General features: G+C 61.6%; 2 protein-coding genes across 20 annotated transcripts in view; one reads left to right on the forward strand and one right to left on the reverse strand.

The window, feature by feature from the left end:
* Window positions 1-16,816, forward strand: part of PKD1 (polycystin 1, transient receptor potential channel interacting) — a 48,340-nt gene extending 31,524 nt beyond the window's left edge. The window contains exons 22-46 of one of the 6 annotated variants that reach the window (XM_050774135.1): window positions 371-515; window positions 1,132-1,752; window positions 2,026-2,182; window positions 2,358-2,610; window positions 2,735-2,930; window positions 4,418-4,588; window positions 4,675-4,818; window positions 4,912-5,122; window positions 5,213-5,339; window positions 6,728-6,844; window positions 6,932-6,984; window positions 7,209-7,390; window positions 7,468-7,561; window positions 11,220-11,338; window positions 11,417-11,619; window positions 11,692-11,886; window positions 12,327-12,466; window positions 12,834-12,946; window positions 13,236-13,377; window positions 13,518-13,643; window positions 13,827-14,001; window positions 14,365-14,655; window positions 14,730-14,864; window positions 14,943-15,248; window positions 15,339-16,816. In XM_050774135.1, coding sequence (XP_050630092.1) covers window positions 371-515; window positions 1,132-1,752; window positions 2,026-2,182; window positions 2,358-2,610; window positions 2,735-2,930; window positions 4,418-4,588; window positions 4,675-4,818; window positions 4,912-5,122; window positions 5,213-5,339; window positions 6,728-6,844; window positions 6,932-6,984; window positions 7,209-7,390; window positions 7,468-7,561; window positions 11,220-11,338; window positions 11,417-11,619; window positions 11,692-11,886; window positions 12,327-12,466; window positions 12,834-12,946; window positions 13,236-13,377; window positions 13,518-13,643; window positions 13,827-14,001; window positions 14,365-14,655; window positions 14,730-14,864; window positions 14,943-15,248; window positions 15,339-15,806 — 4,884 coding nt within the window. In that variant the 3' untranslated portion in view covers window positions 15,807-16,816. Of the gene's footprint in view, window positions 1-370; window positions 516-1,131; window positions 1,753-2,025; window positions 2,183-2,357; window positions 2,611-2,734; window positions 2,931-4,417; window positions 4,589-4,674; window positions 4,819-4,911; window positions 5,123-5,212; window positions 5,340-6,727; window positions 6,845-6,931; window positions 6,985-7,208; window positions 7,391-7,467; window positions 7,562-11,219; window positions 11,339-11,416; window positions 11,620-11,691; window positions 12,069-12,326; window positions 12,467-12,833; window positions 12,947-13,235; window positions 13,378-13,517; window positions 13,644-13,805; window positions 14,002-14,364; window positions 14,656-14,729; window positions 14,865-14,942; window positions 15,249-15,338 lie in introns of those variants that run through there. The other 5 variants (XM_050774136.1, XM_050774133.1, XM_050774137.1 and 2 more) reach the window with 5 other exon arrangements.
* TSC2 (TSC complex subunit 2) overlaps window positions 16,813-19,921 on the reverse strand; it is a 67,211-nt gene continuing 64,102 nt past the window's right edge. For 7 of the 14 annotated variants that reach the window (XM_050774158.1, XM_050774160.1, XM_050774157.1 and 4 more), the window contains 6 exons: window positions 19,103-19,289; window positions 18,610-18,749; window positions 17,564-17,642; window positions 17,357-17,448; window positions 17,172-17,270; window positions 16,813-17,073 (listed from right to left, as the gene is read on the reverse strand). In XM_050774158.1, the coding sequence (XP_050630115.1) occupies window positions 16,909-17,073; window positions 17,172-17,270; window positions 17,357-17,448; window positions 17,564-17,642; window positions 18,610-18,749; window positions 19,103-19,289 (762 nt within the window). In that variant the 3' untranslated portion in view covers window positions 16,813-16,908. Of the gene's footprint in view, window positions 17,074-17,171; window positions 17,271-17,356; window positions 17,449-17,521; window positions 17,643-18,609; window positions 18,750-19,102; window positions 19,290-19,921 lie in introns of all 14 variants that reach the window. The other 7 variants (XM_050774161.1, XM_050774156.1, XM_050774159.1 and 4 more) reach the window with 2 other exon arrangements.

A 19,921-nucleotide genomic window follows, 5' to 3' on the forward strand; every position in this document is an offset into this window, starting at 1 on the left:
TTCTGCTGTCCTGCATGAACCCAGGGTGCCTTTCAGGGGACCCAGGGTGTAAAGAGGGGCCCAGTTGTGGGGAGGGGCTGGGAAGATGCTGCTCTGTGCCCTCCCCTCCTCCCCTCTCCCCCTTTTCTCTGACTCGTGTGAAGAGGTGCCCTGTGTGGCCGGTGGGCTGCATCACGTGGGCCCCGAGTAGAAGCCCTGGGTCAGGTGGAGCCCCAGAAGATGCTTAGCGGGGAGGCTGTGGGGGTCCAGTCAGGCGGGCTCTCCAGCTGCAGGGCTGGGGGTAGGAGCCAGGTGAGGACACACGTAGAGAGGAGGGTGTGTGCAAGGAGTGGGCCTAGGAGCGGGGCTGGACACTGTCGGCTCCACACAGGGTCCCAGCAGGGAGCTCGTATGCCGCTCATGCCTGAAGCAGACGCTGCACAAGCTGGAGGCCATGATGCGCATCCTGCAGGCAGAGACCACTGCAGGCACCGTGACGCCCACCGCCATCGGAGACAGCATCCTCAACATCACAGGTGCCGCTGCCTGTGCCCCACGCTGTCCCACACCATCTCTCCGCCCCACACCACCCTTTTCTCCGCCCCACACCACCCTTTTCTCCGCCTCCCTCCTCCCCCCAACCACCTCGCCCTCGCCCCATCCCATCTTTGTCCCCCTCCCCTTTCCCTGATTCCTATCCTCATCCCCCTCCCCAATTCCCATTCTCCTCCCCCTTCCCCTTCCCTATCCCATCCCTTTTTTCCATCTCTCTCCCCTTTCTTTATTCCCCCATCCTCCCCCTCCCCTTGTCCATTCCATTTCCCTTATCCCCCTTTCCCTCCCTTTGTCCCTGCTCCTCCCTCTCCCCTTTCTCCTCCCTCTACCCTTTTCCTTCCTTCTTCCTCCCTCTCCCTATCATCTCCCTCACCCTCATCCTCATCCCTATCCCCTTCCCTCTCCCCATCCCCCACCCTCTCTCCAGCTACCCCCTTCTGCCTGCACCTCCCTCTCTGCCCCGTCAGGTTCCCCCTTTTTCCCAGCCCCCACCCTCTGGCTCGCCCTTTCTCCTAGCCCCCATTTTCCGGCTCCCCTTTCTGCCTGCCCCCACCCTCTGCCTCCCTCTCCCTGCACTGACCTTACACCTGTCTGCAGGCGACCTCATCCACCTGGCCAGCTCGGACGTGTGGGGGCCACAGCCCTCAGAGTTAGGGGCCGAGTCACCATCACGGATGGTGGCGTCCCAGGCCTACAACCTGACCTCCGCCCTCATGCGCATCCTCATGCGCTCCCGCGTCCTCAACGAGGAGCCCCTGACGCTGGCGGGTGAGGAGATTGTGGCCCAGGGCAAGCGCTCAGACCCGCGGAGCCTCCTGTGCTATGGCGGTGCCCCAGGGCCTGGCTGCCACTTCTCCATCCCCGAGGCCTTCAGCGGGGCCCTGGCCAACCTCAGCGACGTGGTGCAGCTCATCTTTCTGGTGGACTCCAATCCCTTTCCCTTCGGCTATATCAGCAACTACACCGTCTCCACCAAAGTGGCCTCAATGGCGTTCCAGACACAGGCCGGGGCCCAGATCCCCATTGAGCGGCTGGCCTCAGAGCGCGCCATCACTGTGAAGGTGCCCAACAACTCAGACTGGGCTGCCAGGGGCCACCGCAGCTCCGCCGACTCCGTTGTGGTCCAGCCCCAGGCCTCCGTCAGTGCTGTGGTCACCCTGGACAGCAGCAACCCTGCGGCCGGGCTGCACCTGCAGCTCAACTATACGCTGCTGGACGGTGCGTGCAGCGGGCGGGGCGCACGCGGCCCCCTGGCCTCGTTCTTGAGGGGAAGGCATTTCTCATAGTGCCTGCCTGGGTGTTTCTGGTGAAATCTGCTCTCTGCTTCGTGGACTGCTGGGGGCCACGGAGAAGCAGGTGCCAGCTCTGGCGCAGAGGCTCCTGTGGCCTTTCAGGCCCATGGCAGCAGGCGGACTCAGGAGGGCTGTCGCGGGTGTCCCCCGGGTGGTTGAGCTTCCTGGTGGGCGTCTGACCTGCATGTGCTGCCCCCAGGCCGCTACCTGTCTGAGGAACCTGAGCCCTACCTGGCAGTCTACCTGCACTCAGAGCCCCGGCCCAATGAGCACAACTGCTCAGCCAGCAGGAGGATCCGCCCAGAGTCACTGGAGGGTGCCGACCACCGGCCCTATACCTTCTTCATTGCCCCGGGGTGAGCTCTGTGGGCTGGCCTGGCAGGGCAGGGCGTCATGGGTCAGCTTTGCCCGGGTTGCTGGCCCTATGGGAACAGCAAGCAGTGAGGGAACTGGACCGGGTATGGACTCTGGGCCCCTGACATCTGACCTGGCGGAGCCTGGGCTCAGTTCCACTGCCCCTTCCTCGCCCAGGACTGGAGACCAGGCGGGGAGTTACCATCTGAACCTCACCAGCCACTTCCGCTGGTCAGCGTTGAAGGTGTCCGTGGGCCTGTACACGTCCCTGTGCCAGTACTTCAGCGAGGAGAACATGGTGTGGCGGACAGAGGGGCTGTTGCCCCTGGAGGAGACCTCACCCCACCAGGCCGTCTGCCTCACCCGCCACCTCACCGCCTTCGGTGCCAGCCTCTTCGTGCCCCCAAGCCATGTCCACTTCGTCTTTCCTGTGAGTGGCCCCGTGCTCCTGGGAGCCTTCGCAGGGTTGAGGAGGGCCTGGGTGGGCTCAGCTCTATCTCGAGAAGGCGCCGCGTGCACGTGACCTCCTGGGCCTGGCGGCTGTGTCCTCACAGGAGCCGACAGCGGGTGTAAACTACATCGTCATGCTGACATGCGCTGTGTGCCTGGTGACCTACGCAGTCATGGCCGCCATCCTGCACAAGCTGGACCAGCTGGATGCCAGCCGAGGCCGCGCCATCCCCTTCTGTGGGCAGCGGGGCCGTTTCAAGTACGAGATCCTCGTCAAGACAGGCTGGGGCCGGGGCTCAGGTGAGAGAGAGCGCAGCGGGGTGGCAGGGCCTCCCCTGCTCTCACTGGCTGTGCGGGTTGCACCCTCTGGGAGTGAGTCTCGTCGCAGGCGTCAGAACAAGGCAGTTTTTGCAGTGCTGTGTGAAGGGCTCATGTGTTAATCCTGGGAATGACCTCATGGGCACTCACTGTCCCTGAGAACTAGGACAGCTCCTAGCTGGAAGTAGGTGCCAGTCAGTCAGGGTGGGCAGCCTACGTTTTGCATAGCAGCGTGGCCCCACAAGTGACATGAGCTCAGCCTGTGCAGAGGTGAGCATTGCTACCACTGCAGGAGACTGCGTCTACCCACGATCCTGACTGCATAGCTCGTCTCTCAGACAGAGAGCCTCCCCGTGGCTGTTTCTTCAATAACCTTTTTGTTTTTGTTTGTTTTTGTTTTTTTTGGAGATGGAGTCTTGCTCTGTTGTCCAGGCTGGAATGCAGTGGCGTGATCTTGGCTCACTGCAACTTCCAGTTCCTGGGTTTAAGCGATTCCCCTGCCTCAGCCTCCTGAGTAGCTGGGACTACAGGCACCCGCCACCACACTCAGCTAATTTTTCACCGTGTCAGCCAGGCTGGTCTCAAACTCCTGACCTCAGGTGATCCGCCTGCCTCGGCCTGCCAAAGTGCTGGGATGACAGGCATGAGCCACCACACCCAGCTGTGTTCCCATTTTTTATGTCAGTGCTGTGGTTTCATCTTCGTTGGCCAGTTCTTTGTTTTGATTACCTACTTTTTAAAACTGTTAGCCGGGCACGGTGGCTCACGCCTGTAATCCCAGCACTTTGGGAGGCCGAGGCGGGCAGATCACAAGGTCAGGAGATCGAGACCATCCTGGCTAACACAGTGAAAGCCTGTTTCTACTAAAAAATACAAAACATCATCTGGGCGTGGTGGCGGGCGCCTGTAGTCCCAGGTCCTCAGGAGACTGAGGCAGGAGAATGGTGTGAACCCGGGAGGTGGAGCTTGCAGTGAGCTGAGATCACACCGCTGCACTCCAGCCTGGGCGACAGAGCAAGACTCTGTCTCAAAAAAAAAAAAAAGAAAAAAAACTGTCACCTGGGTCTGTCACTGGGAGAGAAGGAGGGGACAGGGCTTCATGCTTTGTAGTCTGTGCATGAAGTGAGGGACGGGTATGTGGTGCGGGTCACTGGTTGTGGTGTGACAGGCGTGGACGGGTGTGCAGGGGGGGTCACTGGTTGTGGTGTGGACTGAGATGTGTGCAGCCGTGTTTGCATGTCACAAGTTACAGTTCTCTCCGTGTAATTTAATTATGTCCTTGCGGCCTTGCTGTTTATTGGACAACCTGCAGTAACCGCAGCCCCTCATGTGTGGCAGAGCCGTGTAAAGCCGGGACTGCCCATGTGGCATCTTGAGTGCACAGAGGCCAAAGCTGGGACAACTTGCCTGGGATGCCACACGTGTTGGGCAGCAGACTGAGCCTCCCACCCCTCCCTCTTGCTCCCCAGGTACCACGGCCCACGTGGGTATTATGCTGTATGGGGTGGACAGCCGGAGCGGCCACCGGCACCTGGACGGTGACAGAGCCTTCCACCGCAACAGCCTGGACATCTTCCAGATCGCCACCCCGCACAGCCTGGGCAGCGTGTGGAAGATCCGAGTGTGGCACGACAACAAAGGTCTGTGCGGACCCTGCGGAGCTCTGCCTATCTGCCCCCGCATTGGGGTGCCCTGCGAGCCTGACCTCCCTCCCGCACCTCTGCAGGGCTCAGCCCCGCCTGGTTCCTGCAGCACGTCATCGTCAGGGACCTGCAGACAGCCCGCAGCGCCTTCTTCCTGGTCAATGACTGGCTGTCGGTGGAGACGGAGGCCAACGGGGGCCTGGTGGAGAAGGAGGTGCTGGTGGCGAGTAAGGCCTGGTTCCATGTTCCTGCTGTGTGGGAGGTTGGGCGGGGTGGTCCTGCCTCACGGCCTCCTGCAGCTGGGCCCTCCCTGCCCCCAGGCGACGCAGCCCTGTTGCGCTTCCGGCGCCTGCTGGTGGCTGAGCTGCAGCGCGGCTTCTTTGACAAGCACATCTGGCTCTCCATATGGGACCGGCCACCTCGCAGCCGCTTCACCCGCATCCAGAGGGCCACCTGCTGTGTCGTCCTCATCTGCCTCTTCCTGGGCGCCAACGCCGTGTGGTACGGGGCTGTTGGAGACTCTACCTACAGGTGGGTGCCATAGGGGTCGGGACAGCCTCTTCCTGCCCAGCCCTTCCTGCCCCTCAGCCTCACCTGTGTGGTCTCCTCTCCCCCACACAGCGCGGGGCGTGTGTCCAGGCTGCGCCCGCTGAGTGTCGACACAATTGCTGTTGGCCTGGTGTCCAGCGTGATTGTCTATCCCATCTACCTGGCCGTCCTCTTTCTCTTCCGGATGTCCCGGAGCAAGGTGGGCTGGGGCTGGGGACCCGGGAGTACTGGGAATGGAGCCTGGGCCTCGGCACCACGCCCAGGGCCACTCTCCAGTACTGCAGCCAGAGGGAAAGGTGCCCACCAAAGGCTGGCTCTCGGGAAGGGTCAACACAGTTGAGCAGCCTTAGCTAGACTGACCAGGGAGAAAGAGAGAAGACTCAGATGCCAGAATCATGAAGAACGAGGGCACTTCACTGCCCAACCCTGCCGACATTAACAGAACCTAAGCACATGGTACGGACAACTGCACAGCAGCACACCAGATAACTCAGAAGAAGCGAGCTCACAGCTGCACACGCTTCTGAAACGCTCTTCAGAAGAAAATCTCAGTACATCTACAGCAAGTGAAGAGGCTTGTTAGTCCCTTAGAAACCTCCCGCTGGCCGGACGTGGTGGCTCACGCCTGTAATCCCAACACTTCAGGAGGCTGAGGTGGGCGGATCTGAGTCCAGGAGTTTGAGACCAGCCTGGGCAACCTAGCAAGACCTCATCTGTATAAAACATTAAAAAAAAAAAAATTTCCCACAAAGAGAAGCCCAGGCTCAGAGCCTTCAGTATATAATTCTTCTAAACAGTTGAAGAAGAATTAACACCAATCCTTCAGACTCTTTCCGAGAAATACATCAGGTGGGAACTCTTCCCATTCATACAGAAATGGTAGGCTGCACCCTTTAGGAATACACACATGGGGGTCCTCAACAGGTCACATGCAGACCAACCCCAGCAGCACACAGAGAAGGCACGTGTGCCACGACCAGGAGGGGTTGCTCCTGAGTCCATGGCAGGAACCGGAGGCCACATGTGGCTGCTCATATTTAAGTTAATTAAAATGAAATGATGGCCGGGCATGGTGGCTCACACCTGTAATCCCAGCACTTTGGGAGGCCGAGGCCAGCAGATCACTTGAGGTCAGGAGTTCAAGACCAGCCTGGCCAACACGGTGAAACCCCATCTCTGCTAAAAATACAAAAAATTAGCTGGGTATCGTGGCAGGCGCCTATAATCGCAGCTACTCAGGAGGCTGAGGCAGGACAATCGCCTGAATGTGGGAGGTGAAGGTTGCAGTGAGCTGAGATTGTGCCACTGCGCTGCAGCCTGGGTGACAGAGCGAGACTCCGTCTCAAAATAATAAATGAAATTTAAAACTCTGTTCCTTAGCTGCACCAGTCGCCTGTCAAGTGCTCAGTGGCACACGTTGCAAGGGGCTGCCATCACGGACAGTGCAGATGTCACATATATCCACCATTCTAGAACATTCTGTCAGATGGCACTGGGCTCTGCCCTGTCTGCTGAGGAGGTGGCTTCTCGTCCCTGTCCTGAGCAGGTCTGAGCTGCTGCCCGCTGACCACTGCCCTTGTCCTGCAGGTGGCTGGGGGCCTGAGCCCCACGCCTGCCAGGCAGCAGGTACTGGACATCGACAGCTGCCTGGACTCATCCGTGCTGGACAGCTCCTTCCTCACGTTCTCGGGGCTCCACGCTGAGGTGAGGGCTCCACTGGGGGTCCCAGGCTGGGCTGGGGGTCCTGCCACCTTGGGGCAGCTTGGACTCAAGACATTGTGCACCTTTTAGCAGGCCTTTGCGGGACAGATGAAGAGTGACTTATTTCTGGATGATTCTAAGAGGTGGGTTCCCTAGAGCCACCTTGAGCCCTGGTGCAGGTCACTGTGTCTGGAGTGCCGGGGGTGTGCGGGCTGCATGTCCTTGCTGGGTGCCTGTGGCTCCATGTGGTCACACCGCCTGGGAGCGGGTTTGCTCAGAAGCCCAGCATGTGCATGCGTGACTGGACGGGGGTGCAGTGCGTGGGTGACACATCCCCTGGCACCTTGCTGACCCACGCCACTTGCAGCCTGGTGTGCTGGCCGTCCAGCGAGGGAACGCTCAGTTGGCCGGACCTGCTCAGCGACCCGTCCATTGTGGGCAGCAACCCGCGGCAGCTGGCACGGGGCCAGGCGGGCCATGGGCTGGGCCCAGAGGAGGACAGCTTCTCCCTGGCCAGCCCCTACTCGCCTGCGAAATCCTCAGCATCAGGTGAGCTGGGGTGAGAGGAGGGGGCTCTGAAGCTCATCTGCGCAGCTGGGCCCACCCAGTGCCTCCTGTGTCTCTAGATGAAGACCTGATCCAGCAGGTCCTTGCCAAAGGGGTCAGCAGCCCGGCCCCCACCCAAGACACCCACATGGAAACGGACCTGCTCACCAGCCTGTGAGTGCCCGGCCCTCGGGGGAGGGGTGATGTCGGAGGAGGGGCCGGGACTCAGGCCAGGCAGCCGTGGTCCCTGGGGTGGGTGGGGTGGGCTGGGGGCTGTGGTTGCACCACTTCACTTCTCTGAGCCTTCCGTTTTTTGTCTGTGGAAAGAGTCTCATAGGATCCTCCAGGGCGTGAGAACCTTCCCTCTAGGGAGGGAGCAGGTGCATGGGGCTTTGGAGGAGCAGAAAGGCTCCTGTGTGAGGCTGGCCGGAGCCACATTTTTATTTTGGTCTCAGAGCAGTGAGAAATTATGGGTGGGTTTTTAAATACCCCATTTTTTTCTTTTTGAGACCATTTTTGATTATTTGTATTTTAAAGAATTTCTTGGCTGGGCGCAGTGGCTCATGCCTGTAATCCCAGCACTTTGAGAGGCCGAGGTGGGCGGATCACCTGAGGTCAGCAGTTCGAGACCAGCCTGGCCAAGATGGCGAAACCCCGTCTTTACTAAAAATACAAAAAATTAGCCAGGCGTGGTGGCAGGTGCCTGTAGTCCCAGCTACTCAGGAGACTGAAGCAGGATAATCGATTGAACCTGGGAGGTAGAGGTTGTAGTGAGCTGAGATTGCGCCAGTGTACTTCAGCGTGGGCGACAGAGTGTGACTCTGTCTTAAAAAAAAAGAAAAGGCCGGGCGCGGTGGCTCAAGCCTGTAATCCCAGCACTTTGGGAGGCCGAGGCGGGTGGATCACAAGGTCAGGAGATCGAGACTATCCTGGCTAACATGGTGAAACCCCGTCTCTACTAAAAATACAAAAAACTAGCCGGGCGTGGTTGCGGGCGCCTGTAGTCTCAGCTACTGGGAGGCTGAGGCGGGAGAATGGCGTGAACCCGGGAGGCGGAGTTTGCAGTGAGCCGAGATCACGCCACTGCACTCCAGCCTGGGAGACACAGCGAGACTCCGTCTCAAAAAAAAAAAAAAAAAAGAAAGAAAAAAGAGAAAAAAAGGACTGTGCGCGGTGGCTCATGTTTGTAATCCCAACACTTTGTGAGACTGAGGCAGGCAGAGCACCTGGGCTTGGGAGTTCAAGACCAGCCTGACCAACATGAAGAAACCCCATCTTTACTAAAAGTACAGAATTAGCCGGGCATAGTGGCTCACGCCTGTAATCCCAGCACTTTGGGAGGCCAAGGTGGGCAGATCACCTGAGGTCAGGAGTTCGAGACCAGCCTGGCCAACATGGCAAAACCCCATCTCTGCTAAAAATACAAAATATTAGCCAAGCGTGGTGGCGGGCGCCTGTAATCAGGAGAATCGATTGAACCCGGGAGGCTGAGGCTGCAGTGAGCCAAGATTGCGCCATTGCACTCCAGCCTGGGCCACAAAAGAGCGAAGCTCCATCTCAAAAAAAATTTTTTTTTCTCAATTTCTTGGTTGTTTTCCAACCTATCAACAAAGGGTCATATGGAGACCTTGTATGTAGTCATGCGCACCCAGCCTTTGGCAGAGTGCACCACACATGCCTGTGACCCCGGGCTCTGCCGTGCCCTCCTGTGCTCAGGTGCACTGAGGCGCACATGGCCCTGCCGTCACGCTGCAGCTGCCTGCAGGATTCAGTGCGGTGGCACACAGTGCAGGTGCGGAGTCCCGGCGCCACAGGCCACACCACAGGGCCTGCATGAGCAGGGGCTGAGGTGTCTGGGTTTGGGTAACTGCACCCTGAGACATTTGCACAGCGACAGAATTACCTAATGACACATTTCTCAGAACATATCCCTGGCACTAAGTGGTGCGTGGCTTTTCCATCCACGTCTATTTTGATTTCTGTGTTATTCCTTTGAGTGCTTCTCATTATCAAGCAACTAGGAACTAAAGAGGTATGAACTGCCCCTGGACTCAGACAAAAAGGAAAACTTCCTGATTTAGAAAAGGCAGATAACCATGACACGAGGGCATCTTTATGAATAAATTGCCAGTCGGTTTTAAAAATACAGAGTATGGGGAAATCCAGGGGTAGTCACTACCAGCTGACCAGCCCAAGGTATCTCCAGCCCAAAGCTCTTTGTGAAATCCAGATTCATTGCTTCTGCGAGAATTTCTGGTGGCAGCTCAGACTCCACAGCCACACAGCACGTGGCCCTTGCCCTCCCAGCTTTTTCAACCCTTGGCTGTCCCTTGCTCAGACAGTGCTTCGGGCTGACCAGGTCAGAGGCTTGGGTTCATCCTGGACCCCTCTGCATCCTTCCTCACTCCAGCCTCCAGCGCATCCCGTGGCTCCTTTCCCAATGCAGAGCATGGCCTTCCCTGTGCCTGGGCCTGCACCCTCTGTCCTGGCGGCACCTCTGCTCTGGCATTCCTGGCCACCCCATGCCTCCCTATCAGCCATTCTCCATCTCTGCCAGCAAGAGCCTGCTCCCCGAGTCAGACCGAGTCATTTGTGTTGCTATAAAGGAATAGTTGAAACTGGGTCATTTTTTATTTTTTGAGACAGAGTCTCACTCTGTCGCCCAAACTGGAGTGCAGTGGCACGATCTCGGCTCACTGCAAAGTCTGCCTCCCAGGTTCAAGCATTTCTCTGCCTCAGCCTCCCAAGTAGCTAGGATTACAGGCGCCCGTCACCACAGCCGGCTAATTTTTGTGTGTGTTTTTAGTAGAGATGGGGTTTCACCATCTTGGCCATGTTGGTCTTGAACTCCTGACCTCATGATCCACCCACCTCGGCCTCCCACAATGCTGGGATTGCAGGTGTGAGCCACTGCGCCTGGCTAAGTTGAGGCTGGGCCATTTTTAAATTTTTTGTAGAGACAGGGTCTCACTGTCTCCAACTCCTGAGCTCAAGTGATCCTCCTTCCTCAGCCGCCTGAAGTGCTGGGATTACAGGCCTGAGCCACCGCGCCCAGCCAAGAGTGCCTTTTATCCTCTGAGAGACAGCAAAACAGCAAGCAGTCAGTGCAGTGCGGCCCCCGGGTCAGGCGGTTCTTTCAGTGATAGGCTGACCAGGGCGCAGGTGCGGGAGAGCGCCCAGGGAGCCTAGGACTCAGCGTGTCGCAGTTGGTTTCGTCCTCCCCCTCGCGCATCTTTGCTGCCTCCATACCTCTTCTCTAGCAGCTCTGGGACTGGGCATGTCAGCATGGTGCCCTGATGCAGTGGCACAGCCTCGGTGGTCATTGGCTCCTGGAAACACAAGCAGATCTCTGGCCCCAGGGAGCCCTGCACACTTGGGATTTGAAAGGCATTTATATGTTTCCTTGTCCAAAAATTAATTTTAGGCCATAAAACTGCATGGGAGAGACACACTGGCCTCTAGATTGTGGAGATGCTCATTGGATAGTCGAGACCCAGTCATAGTTCGCAGGGTTGGGGGGGCCCGTTGCGCCCTGAGAGGCCGTGTGCGGCTGTAGGGGCGGCTGGTCAGGCTGTGGGCGATGGGTTTATCAGCAGAAAGTGAGTGGGAGAGGGACACAGGCGGACACCTGGCTTTGGCGCCTGGAGTGGCTCCTGGTTCCCTGGCTCTTAGCACCACTCCCACTCTCATTTGGGGTAGTGTCTTCCGTCTCTTTGTGGGGGGACCCCATGACCCGAGAGGCTCAAGAAACTGCCTGCCCAGATTAGCATGGGCTTGGCTGCCACTGCCTGCTGGAGGCTGGAACGAATTCACGGCCCACCATGTCCCCCAGGTCCAGCACTCCTGGGGAGAAGACAGAGACGCTGGAGCTGCAGAGGCTGGGCGAGCTGGGGCCGCCCAGCCCGGGCCTGACCTGGGAACGGCCCCAGGCAGCGAGGCTCTCCAGGACAGGTGCGCTTGCGTAGGCCTGGGATGCCCCCAGCCCCTCCCTGTTAGCTGCCTGTCACAGGTCTGTCTCTGCTTTCCCAGGACTGGTGGAGGGTCCGCGGAAGCGCCTGCTGCCGGCCTGGTGCACCTCCCTGGCCCACGGGCTCAGCCTGCTCCTGGTGGCTGTGGCTGTGGCTGTCTCAGGGTGGGTGGGTGTCGGCTTCCCCCCGGGTGTGAGTGTTGCGTGGCTCTTGTCCAGCACCACCAGCTTCCTGGCTTCATTCCTCGGCTGGGAGCCGCTGAAGGTGAGGGGGCTGTCAGGGGTAGGCTGCAGGCCTTCAACACGGGGGACCCCTCTGAAGCCACCCCCTCCCCAGGTCTTGCTGGAAGCACTGTACTTCTCACTGGTGGCCAAGCGGCTGCACCCTGATGAAGATGACACCCTGGTGGAGAGCCCGGCTGTGACGCCCGTGTGCGCACGTGTGCCACGTGTACGCCCCCCCCACGGCTTTGCACTCTTCCTGGCCAAGGAGGAAGCCCGAAAGGTCAAGAGGCTACACGGCATGCTGCGGGTGAGCCCGGGTGCGGCCTGTGCCACCTCCACCTCCTTTCTCCCACCTCCCACCCATGTATGCGGGACACTGTCGTCCCCCTTTCCTCACCCAGAAGGCCCTTGGGGGTTCAAGGCTCTGCAGCCTCTGCCAGGACTCCCTCCTACCCTATGCCCTCCACTTGCTGCTGCAGTCCCTGCCAGGGCCCAGCTCCAATGCCCACTCCTGTCTCGCCCTGAAGGCCCCTAAGCACCGCTGCAGTGGCCTGTGTGTCTGCCCCCAGGTGGGGTCCTGGGCAGGGCATGTGCTGCCGTTACTCAGCCAGGTGAAGTCTTGGGGCGCCCCTGCCAGCTCACCTTTCTGCAGCCGCACCTGCCGTAGTGTGGGGGCCCCAGCTGTGGCCAAAGCCCTGCTGTCACTGGGCTGGGGCCAGGCTGACCACAGGGCCCTCTGTCCACCAGAGCCTCCTGGTGTACATGCTTTTTCTGCTGGTGACGCTGCTGGCCAGCTATGGGGATGCCTCGTGCCATGGGCACGCCTACCGTCTGCAGAGCGCCATCAAGCAGGAACTGCACAGCCGGACCTTCCTGGCCATCACGCGGTACGGGCACCTGGTGTACTGGTCTGTCTCCTGGGCTTTGGTTTTGCCCTTAGTCCAGCTAGATCCAAGGGGACATGTGGAAATATGTAGATACCTTTTTGGTTGCCAGAACTGGAGGTTGGTGCTGCTGGCATCAGTGGGCAGAGGCAAGGGAAACAGCTCCGTGCCCTGCAGTGCACAGGATGGGACCATGACAGAGAACTCTCTGCCCCAGCACGTCCCCAGGATGAGGCTGAGGAGCCCAGGTCTAGCCGTGGCCAGCAGGGAAGTGGGAGCCATGTTCCCTGGGTCTGTAGTGGCCACTCACTCCAGGCGGGCATAGGGCAGTGGGGGCTGGAGGCCGTGACTGTGTCTGGTGCTGTGGCAGGTCTGAGGAGCTCTGGCCATGGATGGCGCACGTGCTGCTGCCCTATGTCCACGGGAACCAGTCCAGCCCAGAGCTGGGGCCTCCACGGCTGCGGCAGGTGCGGCTGCAGGAAGGTGAGCTGGCAGGGGGTGCCCCAAGACTTAAATCCTTCCTCTTGTCCAGAGAGCGGCCTTCAGCGGAACTCTGGCATCAGCTCTGCTCCCTAGCTGTGTGACCTTTGCTCTCTTGACACCGCAGTTTCCTTCTCTGTATAGTAGAGATGGTAACATTGTCTAATTCATGGCTGCTGGGAGGGTTCTCTGGGGTGGTGCGGAACCAGAGCTCAGGCGAGCTGGCCAGCAGGAAGCACGCCTATCGGGTTTTGCTGACGCCCTGGTCCCGGCCCGGGACTCTGTGTTTCAGCACTCTGCCCAGACCCTCCCGGCCCCAGGGTCCACACTTGTTCAGCTGCGGGAGGCTTCAGCACCAGCGACTACGACGTTGGCTGGGAGAGTCCTCACAATGGCTCGGGGACATGGGCTTACTCTGCACCGGATCTGCTGGGGTGAGCAGAGCGAGGGCCCCAGGCGTCTGTGCCGAGGACAAGGGAGTAGTTCTCCAGGAGTGCCCCGGCCTCTTGACCAGCCTGGCTCAGGGGTGCCGGAAGGGCTGGGATGTGGCACCAACGCCACCCCTCTCCGGCAGGGCATGGTCCTGGGGCTCCTGTGCAGTGTATGACAGCGGGGGCTACGTGCAGGAGCTGGGCCTGAGCCTGGAGGAGAGCCGCGACCGGCTGCGATTCCTGCAGCTGCACAACTGGCTGGACAACAGGTGGGAGCTCCCTCCCCTGCCCTCTCCAGGGTGGCTGCAGTCACCAGCCAAGAGCCCACCCTTACCCCTCAGGCCCCCGCTGGCCTAGGAGGCTTCCACAGCCCCTCAGCCACGCCTGTACTGCGTGGTCCCCAAAGCTTCCGCCCTGCCACCTTCTCCTAGTGACCCGCACCCTCTGCGCAGGAGCCGCGCTGTGTTCGTGGAGCTCACGCGCTACAGCCCGGCCGTGGGGCTGCACGCCGCCGTCACGCTGCGCCTCGAGTTTCCGGCGGCCGGCCGCGCCCTGGCCGCTCTCAGCGTCCGCCCCTTCGCGCTGCGCCGCCTCAGCGCGGGCCTCTCGCTGCCTCTGCTCACCTCGGTACGCCCGCCCCGGGTCAGACCCCGGTCCTTCCACCGGCAGTGTCCCACCCCTCGCAGGGCCACGCCCCCGGCAGCGTCCCACCCCTCGCAGGACCCCACCCCGGCAGCGTCCCACCCCTCGCAGGACCACGCCCCCGGCAGCGTCCCACCCCTCGCAGGACCCCACCCCGGCAGCGTCCCACCCCTCGCAGGGCCACGCCCCCGGCAGCGTCCCACCCCTCGCAGGACCCCCCCCCGGCAGCGTCCCACCCCTCGCAGGACCACGCCCCCGGCAGCGTCCCACCCCTCGCAGGACCCCGCCCCCGGCAGCGTCTCACCCCTCGCAGGACCCCGCCCACCCTTCTGACCCCGCCCCTCACAGGTGTGCCTGTTGCTGTTCGCGCTGCACTTCGCCGTGGCCGAGGCCCGTACTTGGCACAGGGAAGGGTGCTGGCATGTGTTGCGACCCAGGGCCTGGGCACGGTGGCTACTGGTGGTGCTGACGGCGGCCACGGCGCTGGTACGCCTCGCCCAGCTGGGCGCCGCCGACCGCCAGTGGACCCGCTTCGTGCGCGGCCGCCCACGCCGCTTCACCAGCTTCGACCAGGTAGCGCAGCTGAGCTCCGCAGCCCGTGGCCTGGCGGCCTCGCTGCTTTTCCTGCTCTTGGTCAAGGTAAGGGCGGGGCCGGTGGGCGCGGGGCTGGGCGCAGACCCCAGGTCTGCAAGCTGATGTCCCCTTGTCCGCAGGCCGCTCAGCAGCTACGCTTCGTGCGCCAGTGGTCCGTCTTTGGAAAGACGTTATTCCGGGCTCTGCCTGAGCTCCTGGGGGCCACCTTGGGCCTGGTGGTGCTCGGGGTAGCCTACGCCCAGCTGGCCGTTCTGGTAGGTGACTGCGCGGCCGGGGAGAGCCCCTTAGCTCAGCTCAGCTGCACGCCCTCACTGATGCCGCCTTCCCCGCAGCTCGTGTCTTCCTGCGTGGACTCCCTCTGGAGTGTGGCCCAGGCCTTGCTGGTGCTGTGCTCTGGGACCGGGCTCTCTACCCTGTGTCCTGCCGAGTCCTGGCACCTGTCACCACTGCTGTGTGTGGGGCTCTGGGCGCTGCGGCTGTGGGGCGCCCTACGGCTGGGGGCTGTCATCCTCCGGTGGCGCTACCACGCCCTGCGTGGAGAGCTGTATCGGCCGGCCTGGGAGCCCCAGGACTACGAGATGGTGGAGCTGTTCCTGCGCAGGCTGCGCCTCTGGATGGGCCTCAGCAAGGTCAAGGAGGTGGGTACGGCCCAGTGGGGGGGAGAGGGACACGCCCTGGGCTCTGCCCAGGGTGCAGCCGGACTGACTGAGCCCCTGTGCCGCCCCCAGTTCCGCCACAAAGTCCGCTTTGAAGGGATGGAACCGCTGCCCTCTCGCTCCTCCAGGGGCTCCAAGGTATCCCCGGATGTGCCCCCACCCAGCGCTGGCTCCGATGCGTCGCACCCCTCCACCTCCTCCAGCCAGCTGGATGGGCTGAGCGTGAGCCTGGGCCGGCTGGGGACGAGGAGTGAGCCCGAGCCCTCCCGCCTCCAAGCCGTGTTTGAGGCCCTGCTCACCCAGTTTGACCGACTCAACCAGGCCACAGAGGACGTCTACCAGCTGGAGCAGCAGCTGCACAGCCTGCAAGGCCGCAGGAGCAGCCGGGCCCCCGCCGGACCTTCCCGTGGCCCATCCCCGGGCCTGCGGCCAGCACTGCCCAGCCGCCTGGCCCGGGCCAGTCGAGGTGTGGACCTGGCCACTGGCCCCAGCAGGACACCTCTGTGGGTCAAGAACAAGGTCCACCCCAGCAGCACTTAGGCCCGTTTCCTGGTGGGGATGGGCTGTGGAGTCAGAGTGGACACCGCTCAGTATTACCTTCTGCCACCCTCAAGGCCTCGGGCCAGGCAGAATGGCTGCACGCAGGTTCCCCAGAGAGCAGGCAGGGGTGTCTGTCTGCCTGTGGGCTTCAGCACTTTAAAGAGGCTGTGTGTCCAACCAGGACCCAGGGTCCCCATCCCAGCTCCCTGGGGGAGGACACAGCAGTATTGGATGTTTTCTAGCCTCTGAGATGCTAATTTATTTGCCCGAGTCCTCAGGTACAGCGGGCTGTGCCCGGCCCCACCCCCTGGGCAGATGTCCCCCATCGCTAAGGCTGCTGGCTTCAGGGAGGGTTAGCCTGCGCCGCCGCCACCCTGCCCCTAAGTTATTACCTCTCGTTCCTACCGTACTCCCCGCATCGTCTCACTGTGTCTCGTGTCAGTAATTTATATGGTGTTAAAATGTATATATTTTTGTACGTCACTATTTTCACTAGGGCTGAGGGGCCTGGCAGCTGAAACTGGGCCCTGCGCCCAGAGCTGGCCTCCCCAACACCTTGGTAGGTGTGGCGGGGCTACAGCAGCCCGGCTGCTGCTTGGATGCGACCATGGCCCTGGGCCAGTGCTGGGGGCACAGCTGTCCCCCAGGCACTCTCATCACCCCAGAGGCTTTGTCATCCTTCTTGCCCTAGGCCAGGTAGCGAGAGAGCAGCGCCCAGGCCTGCTGGCATCGGGTCTGGGCAAGAAGCAGGACTAGGCATGTCAGAGGACCCCAGGGCGGTTAGAGAAAAAGACTCCCCCTGGTGGCTGGCTCCCAGGGTGGAGGAAGGTGAGCGTGTGTGTGTGCGCGCGTGTGCTGTGTGGCCCGGGCAGCCCCAGGGCCCTCGGAGTTGGCTGCGCCTGCTTTTGTGTACCAGTTCTGCGGGCACGGCTGCTGCTAGAGCCTCAACCTCCCCCCACCCAACCCCCGCACCAAGCAGACAAAGTCAATAAAAGCGCTGTCTGACTGCAGCCTGTGCCTCTGTCTGTGCATCAGCGCCAGGACTTTATTTCACTGACACAAAATACCGTCCAGGGCGGGCACAGCAGGGAGGGCCCCAGCCTCACACGAACTCGGTGAAGTCCTCCACAGAGGAGATGAGGCGCTTCCGCTGGCCCATCTCGTAGCCAGGCGTGGGCTCGGCTGGAGTCTGTGCAGGCCCTTTGGTATGGGATGGGGGGTGCACCAGAGGCAGGCTGGGGTTGGAGTAGGCGGCTTCCTCGCAGATCTGAAGGCAGAGGCAGCTTGGGCAGCAAGTCCAGGAGGCGTGGCACCCGCTCTGCCCACCCGCCCGCCCCACAGCCTGGGCAGCCCCATCTTCCCTACCCGCTGGCGGAGTCTCTTGATGTGGCGGAGCCGGGCAATCCACTTGGAGGGGTAGATGTCGGTGGGGTTGGAGCGGCTGTGGTGCACCTGTGAGGCCATCTAGGGACGTAGGCAGGGGTGAGCTCACTCTCAGGTGGCACTTGGGCCTGTCCCACCAGCTCACGCCTGGACCTGCCCCCACTCACGTTTGCATGCAGGGCCATCTGACGGGCCACAAAAGGCAGGTTGCGGTCAGACACGATCTTGGCCACGCTGGTGTCCACAAGGCCCTCCATGTCTGGGGAGACTTGGTGGTCATGCCAGGCCCAGGGCCCTTGGCGCCACCCTGCCCAGTCCCACCCCAACCCTACCTTTCCTGCACTGCAGGGACACCGGCCCCACCCTGGCCCCACCTTTCCTGCACTGCAGGGACACCAGGTTGCACTCATAGTCCAGCGGGGTGATGATCACGTGGACAAAGTTGAACTGGCCCTGCCCGGACAAGAGAAGGGGTCATCCCCGCACACACCGTGTGCTGAGGGCTGCTCTCAGCCACTGCCTGGCTGCACTGCTAGACGCTTGTCGGCTCCATGGGCAGCATCTGCCCCTGAACTTTCCCCTCCGGCAGCGGGGCTGTGTTTGGCCTTCCACAGGCCAAGCCCCCTCCACACCTGGGCCCAGCACCCACATTTGCTGCAGCCACAGCGGGGCACCTCTACTTGCTAGGGCCCCCAGGGTGTCTGCATACGTCCAAATCCATCTGCCCAGCCATGAAGTGTGCCATGAACCCCATCTCAGCACCACCACACCCTCCTCAGCTTCTGGGATGTCCCCCATTGATCGTCTTGGCGTCTGGCTGGGCCTGCCTTCGCTATGCTCCTGCTCCTCCTGGACTCTGACTAGCAGCCCCAGGGTTTTGGTTCAGTGGCTGCCTCAGGGTCCTGGGGCCCTTGGAGTGAGGCCTCCAGCCCACCTGCCCTGCCTGGGCCATGCCAGCTCTCCCTGCCACGCTGGGGCTCACCGGACAGAGCACCCAGGACATGCTCTGTGACACTGACCGACCCAGCCCACCTCCAGAAGAGGCTGATGCTGGTTGCTGCCTAGTGGTGCGTGGCGGTAACCAAGCGAGTGGCCTGACAGCTGCCACTGGGGAGACTGGGGGCCCAAGGGCCGCGCCGGGTAGACAGGAAGCACCAACTATACTGTGCCCACCCAGCACACCCAGTCTGCACTTGCCAGTTACTCCTGACAAAACCCCAGCAGCAGGGGCCACAGGCTCCCTGGCACAGATGATGCAACTCAGGCTCAGGGCTTAAAGCTCATGCCCATGGGGCCGTGAGCACTGCGGCCTCTCCTCATACTCCTCGTGACCAAAGCTCAGGGAGGACCCCCCACCAACCCAGGACACAGTAGCGCGCACCTGCCTGGGACCCAGCCCCACTGACAGCCCCTCACTCACCTTGATGGTGCCGAGCTTGAAGTCCTCGCCAGAGTCATTGTAGACAATGGACACGAAATCGTTGCCCAGGTGGCGCTTCTTGTCGCAACGATGCTTGTCCACGTCCTTGGTGGGCATCAGGGTGGCGATGTGGAAGACGGCTGCAGGTGAGCAGAGCCAGATGGGTTTGTGGGGCCAGTGCTGAGGCCCTTTGTGCCTTGCACCGGCGCACCTCCTGATTCCTCCAGGGGTTCTGGGGGCCTGCGGGGGCCATGTCCTCTGGTGCCTAGCCAGTGGCCCTCGGCCCTTCCCCAGGGGCAGGGCTTTGGGAAGCAAAGCCACCAGCCCCATCACTGCCTCCATGCCCATGCTGCTGAGCTCGGACCCTGAAGCGTGGGGAGCTGGAGCGGGTGGGGATGCCGGGGCCATGCCCCGAGGCGTGGGGCAACAGGACCAGATGGGAGCTGTGCCCCGAGGCGTGGGGCAGCAGGAGTGGGTAGGGGTCAGGCCACACCTTGCATGATGTCGTCGTGCCAGCAGTAGGTGAACTGGCCGTCCTCACCACACACGTCCAGGCCACCCAGGTACACCTTGTCTGGCTGGCAGTCCTTGAGCTCGATGAGCCGGCCCAGGCCCGTCAGGAACTCCGTGTACCTGTAGGAGCCATGCTCATTGGACAGGATGGCGAGCTCACTGTTGCTCTGTGGGGAGAGAGGAGAGGCAAGGTGGCATCACTCCCGGGCCGGGCCCCGCCCCGCAGAGGGCGGGGGTGCCCAGTGGGCTCTGCCGGGAGCCCCACTCTGATCCCTGAGGCAGACGGGACCATTCATTCCAGCAGCCACCCAGGCCAGACACCAGGTGTCATCCTTGACCCCCCTCTTCCCTCAGCCCTGTGTATGCCTGGCCAGCAAAATCAGGGAGCTCCACCCTCAAAGCACAGCCAGGGCCCTGGCTCCTCAGCAGCCTGCCCCCAGGGGCCTACCGTGCTCCCACAGAGACCGTCACCACCCACCTCCACGAGCCACACAGCAGGAGGGACTCATTGAGACTCGGCTGAGTCAGAAGCAGCCCAGGCCCTGCCCTTTCCCTTGGGATGAAGGTGCAGCCTCTAGGGCACTGAGGCTGCCTACCCTGTCGGCTACTGTGCTCGCCCAGCACAGATGCTCCGGCTGGGCACGGTGCCCCCGGCCTCTGCACCTGCTGCTGCTGCGCGGGATGCCCCTACCCTTATGCGGGCTCCCCCTGCCCTCTCCCTCACCACTCAGCTGTCAGCTCACTGACCAATAGCACCCTCCCCAGCCCCGCGACCGGTGCCACCCGCCCAGTCCTTCCG

Source organism: Macaca thibetana, chromosome 20, assembly GCF_024542745.1.
Source record: "Macaca thibetana thibetana isolate TM-01 chromosome 20, ASM2454274v1, whole genome shotgun sequence".
NCBI classification, from domain to species: domain Eukaryota; kingdom Metazoa; phylum Chordata; class Mammalia; order Primates; family Cercopithecidae; genus Macaca; species Macaca thibetana.